We start from the raw sequence: 18341 nt of genomic DNA on the forward strand, positions 1-18341 counted from the left end.
ACGACCCACAGCTGCCGTCAGCACAGCCCCTCAATGTTTAATTCATCGAATAATCTGAAACTCTTTAGAAAGAGTTTATTAATGTCATTTTCTCAGAGAAAGTGGTTTGTGAATCCTGAAGAAAAAGTAACACATCATCCAAATATAGATTTATTATTACTTATCTACATTCTTGCATTTTATGCTAACAGTGAAGGGGAGAAAGGCCATCTCTGCCTGGTGCCCCTTTGAAGACAGAAGCTGGAGGATGTTCTGCATCTAGAGACAATATTGTAGTTTCAGTGTTTTTACTACATGAATAGTCTATCAGATTAAGTAATCTAGGTGTACTTGTTGATAAGTGCCTACCTTTTATGAAACCGGTTTGGTCAGGATGTATTATGAGGGGGGTTATGTCTCTAATCTCTTTGAGAGTGCTGTCCAGACTCTTTTAAGGTCAACGTTAATAAAGGGTTTGGGCGACAGCTGGTGGGAAATACAGGGTCTTTGGTTTTAGCAGGAGACTAGTGTTGGCAGAATTCATATTTGGTGGTAGTCCGCCATGTTCCTTGATTTCCTGCGATGTTCTTCAGAATACTGCTGCCAGAATTGTCCAGAATAGACCTCTGCTAGAAATCCATCTGCACCTGGAGCCTTATTATTGGGCATACTTTTCAGGGCTTCCTGGAGTTCACCTGATGTCAGCAGTGAGTCCAATGCTAGCGTTTGATCTGATGATTTCAGAAGCGTTATGTTGTCGAGAAAGTGATCGATTTCGTTTTTAGGTGGCTTTATCTCTGGTGAATATAAAGATTTGTAAATGTCCCTGAAAGTGCTGTTTATTGTTTCAGGGTCATATTGTTACAGTCTGGCTGACTATGTGGAGCGAGAAGGAAGACCCAAGTGCAGACACGCAAAAGGAAACTTTGATTTAACTAAGTACGAGCTGCTTATTTAAGGCTGGTTGAACAATACAAAAATAAAAGGGCAAAGGCGAAACTAAACAATAACCTAGACTGGGTGAACTAAGATTAAACATGGAAAACTAACCTTAAAGTGAACATCTGGCATGGATACGTGAAAAACCCAGAAACATGACATGAACATAGCAGACGACCAGACAAGGAATGAATGAAAACACACAGACTAAATACACACAGGAGGTGACCAGGGGAAGTGGAAACACACGGGGAAGCAGCTGACTGGAATGAACATAATGACGCCACAGGGGAAGTGAAACTAAACACAATGAACATGGGACAACCAGCCTCTTCAAAATAAAACAGGAAACATAACGAGATGCAGACATGGCATCGCGAACCTGATGACACATGAAAGGTGAGGGAGACTTAAACACGGGGAATCTAATAAACAATGATCTATAACAGGGCAGCCCAGGCAAAATAAAACAAGCTTAAGATAACTAAGACTTAAACATAAACAATGAATATCAAAATATAAGAAAGCTCAAAGCACTGGGTTAAACGACCCAGGACCATGACACATATACTGTTTTCCCAGACCCAGCTTAAGTCTTTATTTAATCTTTCTTTAGTTTTAACTGGTTAGCTAGAAATTTCATTTAAGTCTAGTGTTGCTTTACGTATTTTGCGACAACACGTATGCTTCTTCTAAGGATTTGATGATTTCTTTTCATTCCTGAATATATTTGTTTTCTCTTTTCTTTTTTATGATGTGAATGAAATTATTTTACCTCTCATCACAGCTTTCCCTGCTTCCCAGAGAACAGATGCTCATGATCCAGGCAGTCTAAATATAAAGCCCACTCTTTTTAAAAATATTTAATAAAACCTTCATCTTTAAATCTCTAGTTTTACTTGGTGACCTCTTCATATATTTGAATTAAAGACACAGGAGCATGATCTCTGACAGCTATAGGGTTTATCTCAGTGCCTGAAGTGTCACTCAGCAGTGAGCTGCTGACTAGGAAATAATCAAGACGAGAGTAGGAAGTATATTCCTTACGGTGAAGGATGAAGGAAACACCATGCATCTCAAAGTCCGAAATCGCACACGTACTGTTTAATTATATTTGTGGATTGCCAACAGAGCTGTTCCTGCATTTCTTCATTTAGTCCAAAATTGAGGTCGGCCCTGAGAACAAATGAGCAACCTTGGTATTCAGAGAGTGCACTAAAAAAAGCGTGGAAGAACGAGGGGTCATGAACATTTGGGCCATATACACTGACAGAACAGAACTTTTTGCTACCTATAAATGATGTAACTATTAGAAATCTACCCTGTGATTGTAAAATTAGCATTTTTATGTATTAAAATTGCTCCTCCCCTTTGCCTGGGGTTATAGCAGGCTGAGAGCACATGAGAAAACTCAGGTGTTTTAAGTTCATCTGTAGCTGTGACAGGTCTATGAGTCTCTTGTAATAAAATAATATCTGCCTGAGGTCACATGGAGCCAGCACCATGCACATTCCATGTGATAAACCTTAGTGTGCCCATAGTTGTGTGTGTGTGTGTGTGTGTGTGTGTGTGTGTGTGTGTGTGTGTGTAGCTAATGTTGAGCGCTGTGTGTGAATGAGAAAAAACACACTTCCATTGGGTGTAAGAAAGCGTGTGGTGAGAGTTTCCATAAAAGTGCAAATACATAGATCCGAGTGGTGCTTGGTGTTGTGTGATCACATGTGTGCACATTAACTTATATGAGCGATATTATTATATGTGCACACCTGTGTGTGTGTGTGTCCTTTATGTCTGTGTGCACTGTGAGGCTGTAGTGCGTATCTGCGTGATCGTGCAGATGAAATAATGATTGTGTAATGACAGAAGATGCAGAAGCAGTAAAAAGGAAAGAACTAATTGGAAAGGGGTTGTGGGTGAGAGGGAGTGCAAAGATAACAAACAGCCCACGATCTTAGAGGAAAGTTGTGTGTGACTTAGTAGGAAAACAGCTGATCTGTGCAGCGAGAGGAGGAAGAAAAACATGCAAAGGGACACAAGGGAGGGATAAAAGAGAAAACCCAACATATCTAACAGTTTTATAGCAGTTATCTAACAAGAAATATGGCTGCTGTGTGGCAGAGATCAGTCCAAAAAGTCTGTATTCTCATTTTAATGAGTGCATATGTGTAGTTTTTTTGGTCTGTGACAAAAATACCAGATATTTCTTCCCTCTTTGTTTTACAGTTCATGGATGCAATTTGAAAAGCAAGCTAATTAGCTCCAACTTCAGCTTGGCAGCAGGTAAAATGCTGATGCTGAGACTTGAAGTTGCTGACATCAGTGAGTGACACCACTACGGTCGTCTTTTATATACAGTTTGAAAAAGAAGAAGAAGAATTGTATCATTCTTCTTCTTCTGGAATTTTATTTTTAGTAACAGAAAAATTGTTCTCAGACTTGTATAGCAAGGAAACTTCAGTTTCTTAACGTAATTATTTGTTAAATATTTTGCACTAACATTTATTTTTAACTGATTGAAAAGAAATCTGTTATTTAAGGGTGTTTTCAGCCAAACAATAGGGTGATATGAATAATACTAAACAGCAAAAACTGAATGAAAATCTTTTTTTAAGAACAAAGATGCAGTCTTTCAGAGATTAAGTGTAAAAAAATCTTTGATGCTCAATCTTGAATTTGAATGACTTTGCAGCTTGATGAGATTTTTACATTTTAAAAACAGAATAAGGGTTTATGCTTTCTTAGCTTTTTGAGGAGCCTTTAAAGCCTCAGCGTTTTGTAGCATCCTCTGTGTGATGTGTCGGCATCTCTGAGAGCAGCTGTCCCTCTGGGTAAAGATGCCCCTGTTTTTCACCTCAAAGCAGGAGCAAGATAGATGGTGTCACTCTTTTCCTGTGGTATTTTTTGATCAAGGAGAGTGGACTTCTGTTCTGAGGAGAACAGGAGCACAGCGAGAACGCGAGAGGAAAACACACAATTAAAGCTTTGAAGGAAACTTTGTTCGCTCTGGTTTCCCCCAGCGAGATGATGCTTTGTAAATGTCTTGAAGAGCAGAAGCTGTGCCAAGACACCAGCAGCGGACAGCGATATTACTCATGTGTACGTGTGTGAAATCTCCGGACCTCATGTCCTGTGCTGAGTGTGAGGCAAACGGACAGGATGCATGATGATGTGTTTATTCGCGATGCTAATGAGACATGACACATAAGTGTTGATCACCATGGAGTCTGAACTGTTTTTTTTCTCCTCATAGGGATGAGGAAGAGCTGCGGAAGTCGTTTTCGGAGCTCGGGGACAGCCTGTGTGACTCCAACTCCTCCAGATCGATGAAGAGGGTAGGCAGCAGCGGGAAGCCCCTGTCGGATGAGTTGCAGCCCACCGGAATGCTGCTGTACAAGAACGGATTCCTGGTTCGCAAAGTCCACGCCGACTCAGACGGAAAGAGAAGTACGGGTTACAAAGTTCAGATTTAGACAATGCTTTGAAACATTTGGCTGCTGCCCAGAGCATCATAAGTGAAACTGTAGGTCATGTCATGTAGAGCACATCCTGTGTGGAGTGTTTGTACTCTAAAGCGAGATGGTTTTTCTTCAACGGTACAGACTAACACATGCTGAGGATTTGGGATTTTAATGCTTTAATTCCAAGAAAAACAACCAGCATTAAATGTCACATTAATCACTCGAATGTCTTTAAAATAAGCTTTATTATTCAACAACATTTAGGCTGGTATTTGAATTTAAAACAATGAATTGATCTGAGGAAATACAGAAAGCAAAGACCTCCGTTATTCGCTTCATTAATGAGTCACAATCAGATGAAATCATTTGCACATATTATGAATATATATACATAAAAAGTAACCAATATTGACCTCCGTTTAAGTGCGATTTCCCCCCAAAGCATGTACTTTGCTGCTAGTCGTTGGTGCTGGTGCCTTGATGCACCAGGTTCCACATTAGATAGGTTTTCACTCCAAAACCAGTTGGTTAGGTTTAGGCTCTCCCTGTAGGGAAGAGTGTGAACATGAGAATTAGGGTGTGCGTTGTCCAGTGCAAGCGTCCTCCACCTGGACAGACACGAGTCTTTTTGTACCTTACTGAGTTGAATGAGCCTGCTGCTGAAAACACACAGTTTGATGACAATTTACTGCATACATTAAAACATCTAAGCTTCCTCAAAAAGTAGAGTCTGCTACATTTTCAGTGCAGGGATCTGGCAGATCTTAGTGGCAGATTTTCGGAGGCATATCTCTTTAATATAGGCTACGTTTCAGGAGGAGGTTGTTATTACTGCACCACTCGAAACCAGTGGAGTTCACCAGTTTCCAGTCTCCTCACCCCTGTTGACACAACCCACAGAGTCTGAGAATTTTTGCGGGTGATGCAGATGTCTGTCAGATCACAGTTGTCAGTGATCCGGCAGGTCATGGCTGTGTCCACCTGCATCCCTATCAACTTCTCTGAATTGTGTTGAAGGCACCTGATATTGGTTAGGTCTAGGTACTAAAACATGTCAACATAGCAGCAGTTTGCACCTTTGCCTCGGCAGGAGGCTTTTATGTTTACCTGGGTTTTCTCCTGGATCTCTGCTTACTCCCACCATTTAATAATATGCTACCGTAATGCCACCTATTTCAACACTGAGCACTCGGTCAGTCGCTTTCTGGTTAAATAAAGGTTAAAAATATTTAAAACTAGATAAATAGGTCAAATCAAATATGGGTGGGCCCTCAAAACACAAATCAAATCCATATGAGATGAGATAGGACTGGGGCCTCTCACTACAGTGAAAAACACCAAAAATACAATATAATATATAAATTATACACCAGATTTAGTTGAGGGAAATCACAGATTAGTGATTAGAGTGCATTACTTTCAGCTAAGTGTGGGTAATGTGGGGTGGCTGGAGCTGTGGTTCAATCCCAGGCTGCTCCAGTCTGCGTGCCAAGTATCCTTTGGCATGCAGACTGGATAATAACCCCTGATGGATGCTCTCCGATGCATCCATCAGAGTGTCAATGTGTGTGAATGTTAGATAGAAATCACCAAGTAAGAAAAGGCATGGAAAAACGGGCTTGCATGAATGGGTGTGAATGAGGCGTGTTGCATGAAGCACTTTGTAGCACGCAGTCATAAAGATGTTTATGAGAGTGGCACAAACAAGATTTTCAAATATGTCAGTAATAGACCAGATGAATGTGAGACTGATAACTGTGATGTTCTGGCAGGGAAGTCTGTGTGTTGGATTTAATTATGCGGACAGCCACTACAACACAGATAGCAACAAGTGTGCCCCAGACTGGCAGTTTTCTGTGCTGTGTGTTCACAGTATAAGGGTTGGATGTTCGGTGTGTCAGCTCTCCCCAAAAGTAACTCGAGTCGAGCCCACCTCGTGACCTTTAGGCCACACCTAGCTCAAACAACGTTGGCCAGTGCTAGAAATCAAGTGCCATAAGTGGCCCAGATTATACCCTAATGTGTGGACTATCTGGGAACAGACGACACTGGGTTACATGTGCAGTTTTGATTGAAGGTTTCCTGGATGCACCTCTGACTTAGTGCTACAAAGCTAAGAGCACGATGTAACTTTGTATCCATGACTGGAAGTCTGTAATTAACATTTAATGTTTTCTGCTCCTCGCAGCACCGAGAGGGAAGAGAGGGTGGAAGACTTTCTATGCCATCCTTAAAGGGCTAATCCTCTACCTGCAAAAAGTAAGTTTCTCACAGTAGACATATGTTTAGTTATAAAAAATAAATAAATAAATAAAATCTAAAGGGCTAAGTGAGAAACAATTTGCAACAGCCACTGTTTGATATTCATTATTCACCTTTTAAAGAACGGTTGACTGCATCTCCATAAACATCCTGTCTTACTTTCATGCCAGCAGCAGATTTTTAACAGAAGGTGGATCTTTATCCCTGCGGTGAACGTCTCTTTAGAAACCAAACAACAACAAAAAAGTTTTGCACCAAATGTTACCTGCCTGACTGCCTGCCTGCAAACGAGCTCTTAAGATGATTTATTGATTTATTTAAGAAAAATATCAGCAATGAAAAAAGCAGCAGCTTTGCACTGACAGCTCAAGAAGCAATCTGTCCTTTAGAGTCACGTTTTGGTGCCTACTTCCTGTTTACACGAATACATGTTGCTGTGACATAATGTCCTCGTGCAGGCCGGGCCTTGGCACCGTGCAGAGGACCCATACGGAGCGGCGGTGGGCCTGGGTAACCTCTGCCAACATAACAGGCCACTGCTGCTCCAAATTCCCCCTGAATGCAGAGAAAATTGTGCCTGTAGGGATGCTGTGGCTCTGTTCTCTAAAATAATAACTGAACTTTATTTTTACGGAGGTTTTTTCACTAAGGTCTTCAAGGTTAATTCAAGGCTCATGATTCTTGTGGTGTGTGTCGTCAACACAAGTCCTGTGTAAGGATTTACAGTGACCTTTGACCTCTCCTTCAAGATCAATAGACTAATTTGAAGGTCAAAGTGATAATAATGCTTTATAGAGTTATTCTTTTTTTAGACAATAACATAAACTTGTAATTAAACACTTTTTTGACATGTGACTAATTATGCTATATGCAGAGCTATTAATTATGTTTTCATGGCATTGTTATAGAACTAAAAGTGTGGAAATATTTACTTTTTATAAAGGTCACATATGTGATGTGGAGGAATAATATCCATTAGCACGTTTAGGCCTAGGGCGGTGCGGTGGTTCAAACCCACAGCAAGAAGATTTCAGGCTCAAATCCAGCAGCCAGGTATTGAGTTTGTTTGTTCTCCTAGAAACATGGATGTTAGGTTAACTGGTGGGTAAATGTTGGCTGTAGGGGTGAATGTGAGCATAAGTAAATACAATAGCATCTAATAAACCTTTGTGAGATCAGCTTTATCAAATAAAAACTTAATGGAGAACGTGACACTTTGTCAGTATAGTTTGGTTATTGATTACCCTGTGATTTGTAGACGTATGCATTCGAATCAAAATAATTAATTTGGATGTTTTTAAGTTAAATTAAATTGTTTCAGACTTTGTCGTGGTAAAAAAATCTTCCACTAGTGCTTCAGTTTAGATATGAGAACTGTCAAAACTCAAGCCTTTAAAGTTAGCTGAGGTATGAGTCAAGTAATATTTAAAAAAAAAAATTTTTTTTTTTTATCAAATTAAAAATAATTTGAGAAGTTTATGTCCACAGCTTTGTTCTTCCTTAATGAAAACGTATACGTCTGTCATGAAACCAAAATATCTTCAACTCAAATAAGGTATCAAATATATATTTTATATTTTTATTCTTACTGTTGAACGATTTTTTAATAATTAACTAAACTTAAAAAATTAAATCTAAAAGTTAAAACACATATTGTTTACCAGAAATGTTAAAAAAAGAAAAAAAAGAAAACTAGGCCTTTAAAGAAAATGAAAACTAAATCGAATGGTGATTGTGTACATGCAAAACTAACCATAATAAAATAAAAATATGTAGGAAATAACTATTTTAAGTATTAATAATAATAATAAGGTCAATACAACCTGACTGAGGAGGCACTGATCTCTGCATAGCTGCGACAAACAACAAGAAACAAGAAACTAATTAAAACTAGACTAAAAATTCAAAATTCAAAAAACAAAACCTGATGAGAGACGCCTACAGAGCTCACATTCAGAGCAATATCAGTTGCTTCATGTAAATGTGTATAAGCGTCACCCACTCCTCCAATAAAATATGATCATAGTCAGCATCTTTAATGAGCGTTTGCACCGCAACACACCATTCTCCTTTATACCTGTCGTTCCAGGGGGAGTACAGGCCCGATAAGCAGCTCTCTGATGAGGACCTGAAGAACGCCGTGTCCATCCATCACTCTCTGGCAATGAAAGCTTCAGACTACAGCAAGAGACCCAACGTGTTTTACCTGCGGACGGCGGACTGGAGGGTGTATCTCTTCCAAGCGCCGTGAGTCTCTTTATGCTCTTCTCGCTGAGCTTGAACAAACGCACAGACTGTACGATTTATAGCTCCCGCGCTGAGCAGCATGGACAGCTGTGCAACATCTGCAGCAGAGCAGAAAATTCAGACAGCTAAAAAAAGAACAAATAAGAAACACCCATGTTTTATTCCACTCTTCTCTTAGTGCTGACTTGCCGTCTCTGGCAATGTTACACTGAACAATCAAAAGTATGTGGACACCCCTGTTTTTAACTACATGAGCCCACATGAACAGATACTGGTGGATGTTGGGGTGGTGGAGGGGTTGAATCTGCAGGAAGCGATGCAAGCAAAGAGCTGCGCTGATATTCCAGAGGGGGGAGGAGGTTTGGTATGTGACACAGCACAGCTCAAGCTGCAAGCCTGAACTTGCTTTCAGCCTTTGTTCTGTTTCACTTCATGTCACGTGGAAATCTGAACTGCATAAAGTCATGAACTTACGTGATTAATTCTGGAGTCTATTCCAGCTACCATAGTGCGAGAGGTGTCGCAAACCCTGCACAGTGAAGATAAGTGCCAATCGAAAACAATACATAAATGGTAAAAAGGGCTATAAAACATGATTAAAAGGAAACTCAAATGCAGTATCACATAAAATAGAAGTCAGTAAAGGTGTGTTTTATGAGGCAAATCATTCTTCAAGCCTTTGCTCCTCAGGTAGGTCCTTTTAAAGCCGGGGTCCCTGATTACACCCTTGCCCAGCCTTTTGGAACAGACAGAAAGATCCACCTGAAGAATAAGGCTGTGCACAGTCAACATTTCTGCTCTGACCCAGATGCACTTTAAAATTAATCAGTAAAATCCAACCATCCTACAAAACCAAAGCTGGGATTTGGGGTTATTGAACCGATGGCATGAGTAGAGGCTGTTTCGGTTCACAATACTATGGTGTCCACATATTTCTGGCCATATAGTGCTGCTGATAACAGCTGAATGTCCACCCTCAGCAGCACTCATGTGCTTACAGATTAGTGATACATGGAGAGGAAGCGCGATGAAGGTGAAGGTGTGTGTCTGTGTGTGTGTGTCTTAGCAGGATCCAGGAAGTGGCACATGATTGGCCACATGTTTCAGGCCCCAGGAGGACCGGCTCTGTGCTCCAGTTGCAGCTTGCATTTGTCCCAGATACTGTACCCCTCTCTGTGCCTTTCTCCTCTCCTCGTCTCTCTCTCCGCCCGTCTCTCCCTGATGATTTAAGCGATGCTGTCTGATTCGATCTGATATTACTCGGGCTCTTAATGGGCCTGTTAATGTAAAACAGGACTTTTTTCTCTCTCTCATCTGTTAATTGGCTCCAAAATAATTTCTTTGTTAACAGCAGCGCTGCTTTCTCTGATAATTATCCCTTTGATGTTGTAAACCAGCCATGAGCGGATGTGAGCGGGCATCGCAGAGGAGAAGCATTTGTACTGTATGTGTTTTGGAGTTTAAGACTTGTTTGTAATTAATCGTGTGTGTGCGTCTGTGTTAATCATCTCAGGAACGCGGAGCAGATGCAGTCTTGGATCACACGGATCAACACAGTGGCTGCCATGTTCTCATCTCCTCCTTTTCCAGCAGCCATCGGCTCGCAGAAGAAGTTCAGCCGGCCACTCCTGCCGGGGACGATGTCGAAACTGTCCGAGGTATCCTAACTTTAATGAGTCTGACAGGCGGCTGATTCCACTCTGAGTATATCAAAGTAAATAAAAGATGGGCGTAGCTTCTGTTTAAGTGGTTTAAAGTGGCCTAAGCCTCCATTAATGACCAGCAGGGGGCGACTCTTGACGTTGTAGAAAAAGAAAAGTCTGATTGTACAAAAGCTTAAGAACTCCACGTGGAGTCACATGGTCTCTTAGTTAAACCTTAGTTCACAAATACAGGAGCAGACTGTACGCTGTCTTCACCTTTCACAGGTGGAAAACGTAACTTTATAATTACTGTCTGTGAGAAACAACAGGGGTATGAAAGCAGCTCCCTTGTTTTACGGTGGCAATAGAAAAAAATACAAGTAGACCCAAACCATGCCAATAAAATGCTCAACCAGGAAATCAGTTCCACCTCTGGGTCAGGGTTTTAAGTTTTTCCTCTCATAATCTTGGTTTTAACTCTGTGCTCTCAGGAGGAGCAGGTCAGGTCCCATGAAGCTCGATTCAGAGCCATCTCCACTGAACTGGCTGAGCTGCGCTCTTATCCACCTGACCGCAAGGTGAAAGGACGCGAGCTGGAAGAATACCGCCAGCGAGATGAGTACCTGGACTTTGAGGTGAGCTAGATTCACGAATGAGGAATCGAGTATTTACATGAAACTGTCTCGCCTTAAATTTAGATTTTCTTCTTTTCTTTTTTTATAGAAAACGCGGTACGGGACCTACGTCATGTTGCTGCGAGCTAAAATCCGAAGCGGCGAGGAAGACCTGTCTGTATTCGAGTCTCAGCTTCTGGAGGACAACGGGCTGCAGAGGGCTCACTCCAGCCCCACGCTGCAGGACAGCAGCCAGGCCAGCCTGGCCAGCAGCACCAGGGACGGCGGCAACAGCAGCAAAGCCAGCGGCTGCAGCAGCAAGCAGCGGCAGGAAGGCCAGAGACACAGCTACCGACAGGCCGTCAAGAAGTGAGACGGGGCGGGGGCGCCGGGAGCGGCACGGCGTTGCACTGCCAGCGGCAGGCTGTCTCCCTGCAGAGGTTTTGTTTGGAGCTCTGCTTGAAGGGGGGAGCAGGAGTGAGGGTCTACCCCACGCCTTCCCCCAAAACACGAGGCCCTACCCGGCACCCCAATCTTCTCATCTAACCGAGGAGGTGCAGATCCTGTGACTGGCAGACAGGCTAGTGCAGGAGGTGGGAGGGAGCGCTGGGAGGTCACGGATCTGCAGACGAGGTGTCTTTGAGAACGTACGCTGGGTGCCGCAGCAGACTGTGAGGCAGAGAGGCTGCTTACGGATCGGACGGGGCAGCGCACAGGGACCTACATCCAGCATCCTTTCCTTTTTTCTTCCCCTTTTGTTCTTTCAAGGCACCTCCGGCCGCGTTCTCACACCTTTTTTCTTGACCTTACACTCCGTTTTTTGGGACCAAACATGTTTACACACACTTTGAATTGTCATCACATTATAGACGACTGATGATTTGATTTCTGTTGAATTTCTGCCGCCGCTCTTGAGGTGAAGCGCTGTAATAATAATTAAAAAAAACAAAAAACTTAGGAAACATCACCAGGTCTACGGAGCCATTACATTCCAGCTCCTTTTTTTCCCACCACGGTGTGTTCACATTCCACACAGGAGCTGCAAATTCCAGCTTTCAGCTCCTGTATGTTTCGCTGAAGGTGGTTTCCAGTTAAATAAGTGTGTGGCTGCAGTATGCGACGTGGCCGCTGCGTGCAGCTCGTCTTTCCTCCTTTCTCTAGCCGCTGACGGCCAACTAGAGGTGACGACGTCAGCAGGAGTTCACAGTCCTCCTGATATGCAGCCAAACACTGCATGACACAAAGAGAAAGAGGTCTTTTTCTTTTTTTTTGCTCTACTTGAACTCGAGCATCTCTTGCTTTTTGCTTCTGTCCTGTGATGTGCTTATGTTCTCTTTCTTGGCCGAATGTTGTTTTCTGCAGTGATCCGCATGCCTGCATCCAGCACTGCTTCTTTTAGGGCTTTTTACTACTTTGAAGGCAAAAATCGGAGAGCGGAGAAGCTGCTCTCGGTGAGGGGTGGGGAGCAGGTTCGTTCAGTCACACTCCTCATGCCAGTGCCATACCCAACACGTGTAATCTTCATCTGTACTTATAAACCCGACTCACTGGACAGACCCTGAATGTTCTTTGTTTTTCGATATTTTTACAGTATTTTACAGTCATTTGTTGGTGTTGAACTTCATGTGTATGTCAAGTGTATGATGAAATATCTCTTTGTAAACATCCAGGATATGTTGTATATAACGCACCATATATTGTAGTATATATGACAGTATATTTACAATATATTCAGCACACTCATGAGAAGCTGCATTGGGTATACACACACACAAGTCTGGAAATCGCTACTTGGTAATCACATTATTTTATTTTTTCTTACAAACTTTATGAATATTATCAAAAGAAGTCTATCAAAGATTAGTAAGGGTGAGTTTTTTGCAGGATTTTAGTGTAAAAAGAAAATTCTTGTGAGGATTTAAGCTCCAGTGGGAACTACTCCAAAGACAGATCATGCTCGAGGTCCTTTGAGAGTCAGCAGCCAGCTTGGTAACACCCCCCGGGCAGTTTAATTAATCCCCCCAAATAAAATGAATTAGGGAGAGAGCCTTAACTCTGATTTAGTGGTCTCTGAGACGCATCAACTGGACTTTTAAAGAAACCAGTCAAAATATTAGGTTTAACAGTTACACTCCTTCTACCCAACACTGTTAACATCTCTGTTTAACCCACCATAGACTTATGCTGTCAATACCATAAGCCAAGAAAAGTACTCTCCTCTTTTCTACGATGAAGAGTAGATAAACTCGCCACAACACTGGTGAAATTTTGCAGATCCAAAGATCTTCTAAATACTTGAACTCATAGTCTCTGCACTTCCTGTTTCATAGGGGCACTTGTGAGATAATCCATGATGATTGGGGATCTACGGAGGCCAAAACAGCAAATTTTGTGGTGTAAACATTTGTTATTGTTATGTTTTTGAAAGAAGAGATTAATCTATAGTTCAGTTTTTACTATTTTTATCTTATTATTATTTTTTATTAGAGATGTAAAAACTACCCTGAGTCACTTTATGGAATCTGTGAATTTGATTTCAAACTGGAAACCTGGAAAATGGGTGCCGTCAGACTAGAGTGACTGCAGCGTGCGTGTGGTGAATCCTTGTCCCACCAATCAGCATGCGTTAACAAAATGTCAGCAGTTAATTGACAGTTTTAGTCTTTCTGGAAAAATAAATTGGAAGCATATTTTATTTGCAGACATGTTATCTGTAATATATTTCTAAAAACTAAAAGAAGTGTGTTTTGTATTTTCCTTTGTCTAGAAGCAAGTGTACATATTAATTTTACCTCTAATTCATTAAGGACTTTCTCAAGAGTGCCCCTTCTGCATTCCTTCCTGAATCGCATTAAATTTCTCTACAAGAGTATTAACAGAAAGTGGAATAACTCTCCCAGATCAGCTCTGCAATCTAAATGAAAGGATAAAGGGCTTTAAATTGAATAATTGTGTCACAGAGACAGAAAAACTGGATATTTAGTCAAATCTCATTTTGAAAAAATGCTTCAAAAGTTTGGCGACTTTACACTTGACTTCAAAAAGGGCTCAATCCAAAAGTGCAAAAACAAAAAAAAAAGTCTTTGATTATCCTAACAGAGCACTGAATAGCACTGCAAGTGCTCACACATTTTTCTACAATACATAGAAGATAAACCTCCTGCCAGGATACAGCTGAAACAGCAGCAAAACTTTACCGTTAATATGTGTGATGCAACAAAACGATTGGCTCATATCTCTCCGGGAACTCTGAGTGCCACGGCTTCTCTCTCTTATAATGTCGCATTGTTTGCCATGAGCTAATGGCACGATTCAAACTGGATCAGGGCTGATACTGTTGTAAAAGATGCATGGAAAAAAGAATGAAAACAGAATGTAAAAAAGAAGAAGACAAAGAAACTCCTTATTCAGGAGTGAGTGTGATTATGTGTTTGTGTGTGGGCGGACTGATCTAATTATGGAACCACATTATGTTTGGTAGCCATATACACTTCATAGCATTATTAATGCACAGCCATTTATTACTCAGGCTTTAAAACGACACCTTGAGCAGCTGCAGTGCCAGCGTCCAACCAGCAGGGAGAGCTGTCAGCATTCACCCATGTTCTTTCAGCCATAATCACACCTGCTGCACCTGCAGTGAATATGCACGGCGTCACCCGCTCGCCTGAGCAGGTTGGTGGGGGCGGGTATTGCAGGGCTAAATGAGATAGGACCTGTTTGTATTGTAACTACGGATGTCAAGTCTGAGTGTGTTTTGGGAGTGTGTGCTTATGTGAAAGGCTGCAGAGAGCCTTCCAGACCATCTGACTTTTATCCAGCGCCAAATGTGTTGTTTAAAGCTGTACAGTTTCTAGAACAGATGATTGAATATTCAGGCTATTCAGAAGTTAAATATTCAGAAAACCTGAGCGTGTCACGGTGTAAGTCTGTTAATCATGTAGATACCTGCAGCGTAAAGCTGAATCTACCCAGAATTTTTGGTTATTGACTGTCATGTGAGTCATTTTAAGGCAGCATCCTCCCCAGAAGTCATCAGCCTTTATGTCTTTTCTTTGTCTTATGTGACACTTTTACTTGCTTTGGGGGCTTTTTGTAAGACAGAAGAAGCAGTTTAAAGACATTTATGCCCAATTTTCAGCAGCTTATTTCATTTAAAGCTCATTGCCTGCTTCTCTTGTCTGCACCTTTGCGCGCTGGTGGTATTAAAAGGTTTTATGTGTATATTGTTGCCATAACTGACCTCCTGTACATTTCGTGTAACTTTACAGACTTTATACTTGTGTGTTATTAGTAATGTTTGCTGTCTGTTATGTGGCCAAACTGTCAATAAGCAGCCAGACTTACAATGAGTACCTTAACACTGACCTATTCTGCTCATTTACAGCTATATATCTTCAGTCTTAGACTTAACTAGCGTAGCTTTGCATGATCCAGAGCTCAACAATAATCCTGGTTTAGCTGATACTGGGCCCTTGGGGAGGAAGGCATCCTCTGTCTGAAAATAAAACGGTTTTAGACAGAGGATACCTTCCTCCTTATTGGTTGCCTGTCGTAACACTTTAAGCCACAGCAGGTGGGCGGGGCTTCTGTGCTCAGTTCACCTCATTAGGAATCACAGAGTTAAGAGTATCAGCAGCCACTTTGGATTTGGTTGATTTATACAAATAATGGCCGAAATATTTTGAAACTATGTCCGTGTTTGATATGAGCATCTATCATTCAAACAGAATATAAATAACAGTAAATAAGGAAAAGCATAATAGGTCTACACAGATAAAATGTGAAAACACTTGTCAGATTTTATCTTGAAAACCTACATCTCTTGTTATTGCATACATAAGAAACTGTTATCTATGTTACCCTAAAAGTAAATGTTTTTTGTGTGTGAGTCTGTGTTGACATCGTACGTGTCTCATAACAAGCAGCCAAACTGCACATGAATTTTGTGCTATTTTTATAAAGATGTATTCAAATTTCTGTTTTCTCTGTCAACTGCTGCTTCTGATGTCTAGGCTCAAATAACAGGAGAGCTGAAGGAATTTTCACTTTTTAAATGTGAGGATTTTCTGCTTAAATGTGAGGGAAGAGTTTTCAATAGCTTTTTCGTACCTTTATGCTAATATTTTATGATATGCCCTCAAATGGTTGATCGGAAATTCAATCAGAAGCTCTCCATTTTTTGCTTAGAGGCCAGATTACCCTGTTAATGGTGCAAATTCTCCAATATATGAGTATAATAATGAAACGCCTGTAAGCTCGTGGGTTTGGGGACTCTTGGGGCAGTGGCCCATTCAACCTAATTTTGGTAATCCAGCACTGCTGTCTGCACAACATAACAATAAATATCATCTTTTTCAAGTTTTAGGGCTCCACAGACTCGATGCAAAAACATTTATATTTTTAAATATAAATGACAACATGATTTGACCTGTTAGAGCAGCAGGGCCCTGGGCGGTCACCCAACTGATCCTAAACTGGTTCTGGCACCAGATTTAAACCAAAATTAACCCTTAACCAAGCAACATATCAGCTGCATGCCTCATCTGATGCCTTAACCCGGGCAGCCTTTCATTCAATCAACAAAAACAGTGCTGACATTCAAAAGAGTTTAATAGTTGAAAGGTAACTAAGAATTAAACTCAGTTTGATTCAATGTTAGTTATATAGTACCAAATCACAACAACAGTGGAAAGGAAAAACTGGCAAACGTGGGAAGGAAAAACTCCCTTTTAACAGGAAGAAACTTAGAGGGAGAAGAGCATAGGGAGGGGCGGCTATCTGCTGCAACCGGTTGGTGGTGAATCTTAAACTCATAAAATCTCTTTCACAAGAGTGTTCTAGGCCAGCTTTGACCTCAAATATTAGCTCAATGTTACTTTCCTGAGGTCGAACTCCTCTATCAGCTGCTGTGTTTTGCTATCGTTAATGCAGTTATCGGTGCACATAGCCTCCATACTATTGCCAACTCTGTGGCCAGATCAGTTTCACCATTTATTAACCGACTGTTTGGGGGATATAAAGAGCTGCACTGAAGTGCGATCCATAAAGTGCCAAAGCCAAACCAACAACAGCGAGAGCAGTCACTTAATCATCTGTGGCTTTATATGCAGTACAGATTTAAAGCAGTTTAGAGTCTTCACTGTATCTCAAAGTTTTCCCCTTCCCACCGCCTCTCTCCATGTGTTCTCACCACTCACATACATCACAGAGCAGCAGCTGGTCCTCCATGGCACTGGTTAGCATAGAAATGCCTGGTTCCCCTTGATGACGCCTGCGTGATACTCAAGTCAAAGTGTTGCACCGTGTTCACAGACGTAGGATATCTGCAGCTCAAACTGTCTCTTCAGCGTGCACTTGTACATCACAGCCTCATTTCTGAATGTAAATAAAGCATGAGATATTACGGCCTGCTTTCATTTATATTATGGTTAGAGTATTAAAAGAAGGCTTAATATATAAGGTAGGTCAGCATTTTTCCCTGTCCTTGAGCTCATGGTCATTTCTCTCTTTTTGTTTTTAATCAATGTGAATGAAGGGAATGGCTATATTTAATGCTGTTGTATGCTGTCGTGTTTTAGAGACTTGAGCCAGCTCATACGAATCTTTTTACATGTAGAGGTCTGGTCTGATCCGTCTCAGTGTTTTTTAGACTGGTGCAGATAAGGCGATGTTCATTTTATGCTATACATACAGTGAGCTACATGTGTCACTGCCTTGTTATAACTCACCAAGGAAATGTTGTTTGTGAGCTTCTCACTTTGAGAAGCATAGGAGATAAAATAAAAGTGTTTTGAAAGGTTTACTGCACGTGTGAACATCATTGCGTGGAACGTAAAGTGCCGTACTTAAGCGCTTTAGTCGTGTGCATTAGTTGAATGCTTCTGTACAAATTTCACATGTGAGACTTCAAAAAAATGTGCTTATAAAATAGAGTGCTTTAAAAATTTGCTCCACCTTGACCAGCTGCAGTATTAAAAAACAGCGTACATGTTAATATAGGAGTTTGAATGACCCATTAATATAATACAGCACTAAAACAGGTGATTCTTTTACACAATGAGTAGAGTTTATGTTGATGTACTTTTTATCTTAATTATGGTATTAGATCCATCGCTGGTGTGCACAAGGAGCTGATTATACTGTTATCAGCTAAAATGTACTGTTTTTTTTGCCTCTATTAACACATCTCCAGGGAA

The 18341-nt window shown here is 41.2% G+C and overlaps 1 protein-coding gene across 3 annotated transcripts in view; it reads left to right on the forward strand.

Annotated features, from left to right (window-relative positions):
* LOC102300228 (PH and SEC7 domain-containing protein 1) overlaps window positions 1-17945 on the forward strand; it is a 107162-nt gene extending 89217 nt beyond the window's left edge. For all 3 annotated transcript variants that reach the window (XM_005913745.2, XM_005913744.2, XM_014335980.2), the window contains 6 exons: window positions 4169-4362; window positions 6565-6635; window positions 8728-8885; window positions 10399-10543; window positions 11020-11163; window positions 11252-17945. In XM_005913745.2, coding sequence (XP_005913807.1) covers window positions 4169-4362; window positions 6565-6635; window positions 8728-8885; window positions 10399-10543; window positions 11020-11163; window positions 11252-11515 — 976 coding nt within the window. In that variant the 3' untranslated portion in view covers window positions 11516-17945. The remainder of the gene's footprint in view (window positions 1-4168; window positions 4363-6564; window positions 6636-8727; window positions 8886-10398; window positions 10544-11019; window positions 11164-11251) is intronic.
* The last annotated feature ends 396 nt before the right edge of the window (window positions 17946-18341 follow it).

Source organism: Haplochromis burtoni, unplaced genomic scaffold (assembly GCF_018398535.1).
Source record: "Haplochromis burtoni strain Fernald_Lab_line unplaced genomic scaffold, NCSU_Asbu1 Contig_6, whole genome shotgun sequence".
Taxonomy (NCBI): Eukaryota; Metazoa; Chordata; class Actinopteri; order Cichliformes; family Cichlidae; genus Haplochromis; species Haplochromis burtoni.